Here is a 10,000-nt window from a genome sequence, read left to right on the forward strand (position 1 = left end):
AGAAATTTAACTTCAATTTCAAATCACTAGGAAAAAGCATTTCTTCCTAATATGACATGGTCACTTTAAGTAACAATAAGTGCAATCAGATGCAATAAGAAGTTTTATATTTAAGTTACATATAATCAATATTTTTTATGGAGTACACAGGTGGAGTACTTGTGGATTTTTATGTCACTTTTTAACACAAACTGCCTGTGCAGTAAGAGAAAATTCATTTGCTCTTTCAAGGAGTCAAAATGCAAGTTTCTAGTGGTTCAGTAAATAGAAATACGGTTCGACATACAGAAATGTGTTATTTTAATGCTTAATTTAAGACTTCACATAATAAACAAAAAAAGCCTGCTACTTTCCTCCTCCTTTTTAAATAATCACAAGGACAAAACATATAAGAAAGCAAAACTTCTATTTCTACATCTTCAGGATAAGATAGCTGAATGCTAGCATCACATTTTCACTTTAATATTGTTTATATTTTGTATTAATGAAATACTAGTGGTAAGTGATATGTGAAAAAAACAAAACAAAACAGCTTTGGAAAAATAATTTTAAACACAGTCAACTGAAACAGCTTCTTACCAATAAATTCCCATAAAACATTTAAGAATATTATCTTGGTAGAACTGACTTAATGAATACTCAAAATGCAAGCTCAAATCTACCCTGTAAAGCAATCATGGTTTTTTAGCAACTATTTTGACCTTAGTGACACAAACAATTAATTCTACAAACTTAATATCAAAATAAAATTCTACATCTAATGCAGAATAATCTGTCAATGTATTCAATCAAGGATATGCTTTTTCCATGTATTATACATTCTAATATCAAACACTGATTTTAAAAGACAAGAAAAAAAATCAAAGTGAAAACCTCAGAAGTGTACGAATGTAAATATATGAGAGAGGATGTCTCATTGTTAGCCAAAAAAAGCAGCAGAAACAAGTCCAAGCAGATTACAGTTTGCATCATATTTTAATAATAAGAATCTACATTCACTTTAGCAATATTTATAAGTTGATAAATATCGACAGTAAGATAAAAAGTTGCTTACGTTCTAGTCATACATCTTCAAAGCCGACCTGATGACTTGTGACAGCACTCAATCCATTTATCACCATGTATATATTACAATATATTATAGAATACTGTCATTCTCTCTTGATACATGGATGAGGAATAACTCCCTGATTTAAGTCAAACTACTCATTTCTCTATAAAGATCACAACATAGTTCATCAAGCAAATAACAGGACTGTCCAATCTCCATATAATTCCTTATAAGAACCTAATGCTATATATTATTTTAGCGTTTTTACTTTCTATAAATCCACCAGTTTGTGATCATAATGCTTGAACATGATGCAAATTGTATAAAATTTAAATTTTTTAACTTAGCCCAGTTGCTCTTTGTACAGTCTAAAATTTCTCATGTTTCACTTTCCCCAGTACATATTCACGACACAGTGAAAAGTTATTTTGTGATTTTACTCAGCTGATATAGCTATTCTTAAGTATTAGCATCACTTTATGTAGTTGCCCAGCTGAAGAAAATGTATGAAAACCAGCAACCATTTACTTGCTTCCTCTAGAAAAACCTATAACAAACCTGATTTGCTTATTTGAAGGCCTGCAATAAAATGACTTAGGGAAGCCAAACCCAGAATATTAAACTATGACATCAGTACATTATATCTTGCACATATTTATACAACAAAAAATCTTCAGAATAATAGCTGGAGGTACAATGGGGTTTGTTCTCTTTCTCTACTTGTCAAAGTTTGTTAGGCGAGTTGCATATTACAAATAACATTTTAGAGAGTTAGTACAGTGACAATAAAAAAGTAGCCATCATTTTCCTCTTAAATCATATTTCAAAAGGCATCTGGTCAAAAACAGAAAGAAAAAAAAAAAAAACAGAAAAAATAGAAGGAAAAGCAAAAGTAGCACACAGCTATACCTATTATGTAAAGGACATCCTCTGCATGTTTACTAGTGTTTATGTTTCACATCAACATATTTTATAGAAGGATTTATATGCCTAATTCAAGTTGTATTTAAATCCTATGGTGCAGACCCTACCATAAAATGCCTCTTGAGTCCTATTAACTGTACCCACGGTTTTACTTTGCCTGTCTGCTTATTTAAGATCTAATCACAGTTTTGAAGAAAAGATTGTCACTTCTAAGCCTGTCCCCTCAGAACCTGTCTGTTATTAGTACTCAACTGGATATTTTCATCTTCAGTTGTTATTCTCTGTGGTCTTTGCAAATGCTATCTACTGGAATCTGTGACTGTATGGACAAATTGTCTACAAATGCTTTGAGAAACATGTAAGTGGCACATTATTCTGTTGATATTTTTGTGTTTTAGAAGTGTTTTATTTAAATGTAGTTTTCTAACCATTTACACCAATTAGATACACTCTCTCAATAAAGATTTTAAAATCCTATTATAACCTGAACAGCGGAATAAAGGTGGTGGCATGCTTTTCAATGTAAATAACACTAAATTTATATAGGTATGTGTGTGCACATATATATAATTCTATACGAAAACAATATATATACACAGCGTACACATATAGATAATAGTGTGTATACAAATATAAGTGTAAGCCTGATAAGAACATAATGAAGACACCAAAATCTATATTTCCTCAGAGTGTAACATTGTAAGTGCTCAATTGTTAAAACAGAATACATTTGAGTTTGTAGCAGGGCACAGATTTAAGCCTTAACAACTTCTCATATTTCAATCTCCAACTATTTAATTCTTCCACATTTTCTGTCACCATTTAAAATATTTAACTATAAATGTAGCTAGTGTACACTGCTTAATTCAGCACTAAGAATGATTCAATTTTAAGAGCTATTATGACCTGTTATTTCAGAGGCCCATACACATGCAATTTATCTATCAGGTTGAAACGTGTTTCTATAAAACAGGATTTTTATAATATTTTATCTGACAGAAGACAACCTTCTTTCTGTTAATGCAATACCTGACATTGCAATGAAAACACTTCAGTATTTACAAACGAAGGGTTTGAACTCTAAAGGTGCTGAATGGCCTCAGCAGGTGAGAGGACCAGACACCAAAGACTTTGAGGAGTTCAGAGCAGGTACTGGCACTCTGCAGAATCAGCCCCCAACTGTTTACCAAACAAACCATCTGGGCTTTGATTCATTAGTAAAATCTGCAGCCCCTAATAGGGAGGTAACTCTTTAGGTAGACAAAATAGAAGGAATTACATCTGTGCAGGTTTTAAAAGGAAAAGAAGTCTTACAGTGACAAAAATTAATTGATTTCATCTCATAATTAGATGGTGTCAGCAGTCAGACAACAGTTTAATTTTACAGTTTTAAACACAAATGCAGTTCTCCATTAACTCATTGAGAAAACAAACAAACTTAAAAAAAAATGTTTAAAGAGTGAGAATGGAAACCTACCTACCGAAAAGCTGCTTCTCTCTTTTCTCATATTTTCAAAATCACACATCCAAATTACACTCACACACATGCACACACAGACAGGCAGATGCTCTTTTTTATTTCAGTGGTTCAGAACTAACCAGCATTTTTTTATTTACACCTGCGACAGCAAAGCATCTTTATTGTGAGGAGTCACTCAGGTCTCTTCGCCCGACTTTGGAACAAGCGGTGGCAAGCGAAGCCAAGTCTCAAGTAATGTGGCCCTCTGGTGGAAAGCTCCGCATCGCGTCCCGCGCCACCGCACCGCTCCGTAAACGGACACATTCTCAAAACATGCACCGCAAGGCTTCGGCACAACTTTCATAAATACGCCGCGGGATTTTAATCACCAGGCGAGCGTGTGCATCGGCAGCAGCGAGACGTTGCCACCAGAAAAAGGGGATCCTGGTGTTTCGGCGTTAACATGCACAAAAACAACAACAAATAACGCCCCACGCTCTTCACTCGCAGGACACTTCCCATTCAGCAGGCACAGAGGGGCTGGGGAAGGGTGCCCGTCTGCAAACAGCCCTTCATTTGTTAAAAAACAAACAGGAAGCAAAACAAACTTACCTGCTGTTGTTGCAGATGCAGCAGTTCTACTGTGCTTACTTCAGTGCTCGTGTCACCACTTGATCTTCCATCTCTGCTGCCAGCATCTAATTGGCTGCTTAGAGTGCTCATTCCATTTTGATTCATTGAACTGTTGCTTATTGTCTCTGTCGCAGATTCCTGCATCATGACTTAATACCTAAAAGTGATTAAGAAGTATCAATTAACACACGCGTTACACCTTCACACTTCCATTATCAAGATGTCCCTCTCTGCCAATTACACAGACAGCACCTTTAGAAGAAGAAAAAAGCCTCGCGAAGCTGCTTACCAAGAAATGCGATGCAAACTCTGCTTTCATACAGATACTAATCACCGGAATTAAGGTTTCTATAAGCAATCTTTGTGTGCTTACATTTAACGGCCAAAATAACACACCATGCACGCAGCATGGTCAATAGCATTTATGAACGACTACATTTTAAAGTCTACCTATAAAACCAGTTTAAATGAAGGCACGATTTCACACACTGCTCTATATTTCCTATTATCTGGCTTTGACAACCATGGATGACTATACAGCCTTATTTAAAATATTCACTATCTTGATTCTGTCAGAATTTTACAGCATATCTTATGCAAGGCTGTTGTTTAATGATGCACAGCTAATCATACAAAATTAAAATTTTGTAAGGGTGTTACAAATCATATGGTATCAACCAATGATAAATAGTATAATGGGCTTCTCCTTTTTTGTGACTAAATAAAATTTTGCCTCGGAGGCATTTTAAGAAAAAGCTCCTGCTGCAAACACGTCAGATATTGCCTATTTTTTTAATCAAACGGCTGATATTCATTTATTTTTCTGACATTTAAAACATTTAATACTGTCCTTCCTGGGAAGTAATTAAGCTTATGCATGAGCAGCAATCAAACTGTTCACTTGAAGATGACTTAAAACTCAATTTTAACATAGGCAAATAAATGAAAGATATAAAATTAATTTTCCAGGCATGTATTAGATATGAAAGCTGGAAATAAAATCTATCAAGAATATCACTAATGATTGTGCTAAAAACAGCATAAATTATGCATATTACCTTCTCTACAGTAATAAATGTTTTATCATTTTCACTGCATAAATATACTGTACTTTCAGGATAGCAATGAGATGTCCTGCCAAGATCAGTTGAAATCTTTGCAGTAAATAAAGAACCAACATGCCCTTACAAACCAGAATTTCAAGGCACATTTTGTATCTGCAATATGGAAAGGTCAACGTCTCTTCTCGGAGCCACAAAAGTCCTGTCCTGCTCTCGCAGGGTCAGAACGGACCTCGCTTTCCTTCACCTCCTGACGGACTGAAAGAGTCCCCACAACAACCTGGCCGAGCTCTGACTTTAAAAGACACCTCTGAAGGGAGAGGGTTGCTTAAGCAAACTCGGGAAAAGAAACAAAGCTTGCTGCTTAGCCTAATTATTGAACTTAGTTATTTTCTCCCTTGCAAAGTATGAGCAATAGCCTTTCTCTGAAAAAAAAAAACCACAAATAAAAAAAGCAGGAAAAGGATCATTACAACTTCACCTACGTGCATGGGGTATTAATCAAAACACTGTATGAATTAACACAAACAAGCGCCTACAAGATAAAGTGAAAGTATATATTGTATGAAGAAAGTTAAAATAGCAGAAGATAAGTTATTTAAAGATGGTCCGGTCAAAAATAAACAGGATGCAAAAAACCCAAACACGGACACAGTTAACATAAAGGAGGGCAGCTGTTATAGCCCAGTAAACAACAGCAGCACCAGATGTGTTTATGAACAAACAGCCCTTCTTAAACACTCTTGCGAACATCAGTGAAGAAAAATAATAGAAATGGAAAATGTGATACACGCAGTGATGAATTTTACACGGCAAAAACAAAGCTAATACTCTTTTCTGAGATTAGGCAGCTAATAAGTATTCAAATTAGGCATAAATTTTACATGTACAATGTTTAAAATATTCAGAGAAAAGGGTCTGATTGCCCTTAGTAGTTATATGAAAATCCTAATGCGGGTATGCCACAACTGCAGGAGCAGGCAGCCCTTTCCGATTTTTACAATATTTACTTTCAATAAAAAGACATGTATATCAGAGTGGAAATCTATTTAAAACACTTCATCAACTGTATCGTTACAAGGATTTGGAAATTCAGGAAATTCAAACATTAATCCTCTTTTAGTCAAACAAAGATTTAACCAACAGACAGGTTCATCTTTTACAAATTCGAACGTTAGACAATAACAGTGCTACATTTAGCCAAGCGCATTAAAAGGGCAAGGGGGTGTAAATGTTAGATCATCAAAACATTAGAAGATACTCAGAAATGTAATAAATAAATACATCAGCCCCCTACTTTTACATATCTCCAACTCTTTCATTACAATTAGCAGAGAAGGGTTAAACGTCTTCCAATTCATATTAACCAAAGGGTTTTATGTCTTGTGGATTTTGTATCCTTGCAAAGCCCCAGAGTGTAGTTCGGGCTCTGCATTTTAAGTTAAATTGTCTGTGAGCCAGCAGAATCGGCTTTAACATAACATGGCCAATAACGCTACTCTGGAAACAGAGAACAACAAATCTGACCCAAGAGCTGAGTACAGGGAGAATGAAACTATAGAGTATCAATACTAGAAAAGGTAATTTATTTGGAAGTGAAGTGGGAGAAACACTGAAGTATTTATATGAAGAAGAAAGAGTGCCTAGAATTTTATGTTAAAAATAAAATGCTCTTCATAGCTGTAAAAGGATATTTTTAAAAACAATACTGAAACTTTAGCCTGAGTAATGCTCTGTGTTGGCTGCCCACAGCCCCCTTTCTACTGCCGGCAACTTAGAAAGGGCTGCTGGAAAATGCAAGGGAACACATCCTTTTTCTTTTCCCCTCTTTTCTCTTGCACACACATGCACATACACATATATGTACATGTATGTACATCCATGTGTGTGTCTGTACTGTCAACTCTAAACCCTCACAAATTAAAGCACTGACAGCATCTAAACAAGGGTAATTTCCAACGTCTGAGTATCAGTAACTTCAGTTATTGGTGGCAGAACAATTAGAACCTGCAACATTGTACTAAGTAAACTAACATACTTTTTTCTTGCTTTTACAACAGTAGTGATGGTTGTTAGCATAAGAATCATAAATAAATGCAAAGGAAACACAATGACTACCAGATACTAAGGCTGAAAGTTTCGTATTTCAAACAGGACAAGAAAAAATATACAGGTCCCTGTTTATACACATTTATACATATTCACACTTCCTGATCCCTCTCTTTCTCTCTTGCTGTCACACTCGCTGTCAGTCATGAGCGTGCCCACACAGGCACGCACGCATGCACACACGCACCCACAGACACAGACGTTCACCAGCCCCTACTTCTGCTGCAATTCCCAAATTCTTGTTGCCAAAGATGAGAAATAAGCTCTGGTACCAGTTATTTGAAACAAAGGTATTGGGAAAATATTTGCTGCTCTCTGCAAGAGAGAATGAAATTGTAGATTATTTTAGCGCGTGGCTGTGCTGCAGTTTGAACACCTAATTCTGCCAGGATAACCAAGCAATCACCTATATCAAAAATGAAATACTGGTGCTGTGAAGTTAGAAGCTACATTGTCACTTTTCTCCCCTGCAGTGAATTGTGCGTATTCTGTGCGCACGTGTGTGCACGTGCACGTGTGTGTGTGTTCTAAGCCAGCAAGTCACTGTACAGATACTTATTCTCTACACCACTTCCCTTTTGAAACATTAAACTGACACTGGAACTGACTGCACAAGATTGCATTTTCTCTTCCTAAACAACTTGAATTGAAAGGTTACTTAGTGTAACAATATTTACTTGCAGAATTGTGTTGTTACCAAGGGTATAATGGATGGTGGCTATGCAGGTTTACGCAAGAATGAGTGAAGCATGAGGCATTAGCCATGTGTTTGACATGTTTCAAATTGCTATAATCCAGCATTAAACACACCCAGCAATTCATGCCATTTCTTGCAGCCATAATCTTGAATAAAGCGTGCACAACCACTTATTATATAAATTAGTATATGACTCCCTGTTACAGTCACAACAGTGCTTTTGTGTTTATTTTGCATCAAGACGTGGTCCTTTTATTTGTACAAATAGCAGGATAGAGCGCCGTGCCTCAATTAGACCTCCTCGCTTTATGACAGGCTGTGCCGAACGCCTGGCTGGCGGGGTTTGTTTTCCCCTGACAGGTACGGGTCCCGCTGCCGCTCGGGTGCCTGCCGCCCGGCCGCCTGCTGCTGCTGCTGCCCGCCGGGCCGCCGCTCCGCTCCCCGGGCCGCCGTTCCCTTCCCCGGGCCGCCGCTCCTCTCCCCGGGAGGCGGCAGCTCCGGTGCTGCGCACCCACGGCCGCCAGCGGGCGCCCCGGGCCCCGCTGTCCGGTCCCCGCCCCGGCCCCGCCCCGCTGCCCCTCCAGGGTCCTTCACCACGGGCCGGGCTCCAGCGGCTGGGGGGTCCCGGCCCGGCCCTTCACGAGTGACGCCGTCTTTGCGCCCTTAGCGTGTCACCCTCCGTGCTGGAGACGGGGAGGTCGGCAGCTGCCATCACAAACCACCTCCTGAAAACAGAGCGGCTCCCTGCCCTGCGGTGAGCCCCCCAAACCTAGGCGACACCCCCCAGGCCCATAGCCCTACACTGGCCTCAAGTTGCCCACTTTGGTTGATCACCAGACAAGGCAAACCTGTAGCACACAGCGCTCAATAGCATTAACCTGACATTTCCCGGCCTGCTGGTGCATTTACCAAGTTTCACTTCCTAAGACCTAGCCTAAACTTCAGCCTTTTAAAACTGGCCTACGATGTTAAGAGCAGAGCTGAGGAGCTTGGCTTAAATAATGGTAACTTTTGTGCTTGGGTAGAATTAATTCATCATTGACACAAGGCACAATGCGTCTTGAAGTCTCGCGCTGGTATGTTAGAAGTCTTTAATACTTAAGATTGCCTAATAAATCAAAATGCCAAATATGAAGGACATCGCTGAATGTGTGAGAACAAAAAATTAGACAAGCTAAGAGAATATTTGTAAAGGTTGTTGTTTTTTTTTTCACTTCATCTAAAACATTTAGCTTTCAAAGCTTGAGTTAAGCAAAGACATAAATTACTTCACAGCATTAAAAAAAAATATATATAAGTAAATGGATATGATTAAAACACTAATTAAGTCAAACGCTATTGAAATACTGTAACATAAAGTATCTATATTAGTAGGTTTAATATACTACTATCTACTCAAATAAGTTTCCTCTGTTAAAATGTAACGCATGCTCAAACACCTTGTGCTGGAAGGTCTTTCAAGAAAACAGAGCTTCCAGTTAGAGAGTTACAGGACATATCTTAGCACAATCAGAAATAACATGTACCACATCTGCATCAGTGAGTGAAGTTGGCATCTTTGATGAGGAAAAAAAAAAATAGAATTTTCATGGTAAAAAACTAAATCACCTCCTCAGAGCCAACTAATCATTTTACTCTTTAGAATACCATCATGAGCAAAGATGGTAGTTGTGAGTAAAGCAACAGTTCAAAAATGCCTCAAAATGGCAGCGATGGGACAACAGTGTCTGGATCACAGCACAGAAAGCACTGCTATTGTGAAGAATTTAAGCTGTAGTACAAAACTTTTAAGTTGGGTGAGTGTCTGAAGGCCATTTTTGAACACAGATTTACAGTAAGACTGACAATTGGATTTTTGCAAGTTACCACAGATGAGATTTATTTACTAGAGACGAGCCAGCAGCTCAGCATCCCCCCATGCCCTCCCTCTTCCCCCCCAACACAGCATGCCAGGTAAAGAAAACATGCGTCCTTCTTGCGGGCTGCTGTGGGAACAGGTGCGCTCGGCTGGCATGAGGCAGCTTGAACAAATCAGATGAATTGATTTGTGCTGAAGTTAACTGCAA

General features: G+C 38.1%; 1 protein-coding gene across 3 annotated transcripts in view; it reads right to left on the minus strand.

Annotated features, from left to right (window-relative positions):
* The window catches only part of FOXP2 (forkhead box P2), a 424,704-nt gene that overhangs the window by 191,302 nt on the left and 223,402 nt on the right, over positions 1 to 10,000 (minus strand). For all 3 annotated transcript variants that reach the window (XM_082075945.1, XM_082075946.1, XM_082075944.1), the window contains exon 4: positions 4,047 to 4,224. In XM_082075945.1, the coding sequence (XP_081932071.1) occupies positions 4,047 to 4,214 (168 nt within the window). In that variant the 5' untranslated portion in view covers positions 4,215 to 4,224. The remainder of the gene's footprint in view (positions 1 to 4,046; positions 4,225 to 10,000) is intronic.

Source organism: Streptopelia decaocto (genome assembly GCF_964273445.1).
Source record: "Streptopelia decaocto genome assembly, chromosome: 1".
NCBI classification, from domain to species: Eukaryota; Metazoa; Chordata; class Aves; order Columbiformes; family Columbidae; genus Streptopelia; species Streptopelia decaocto.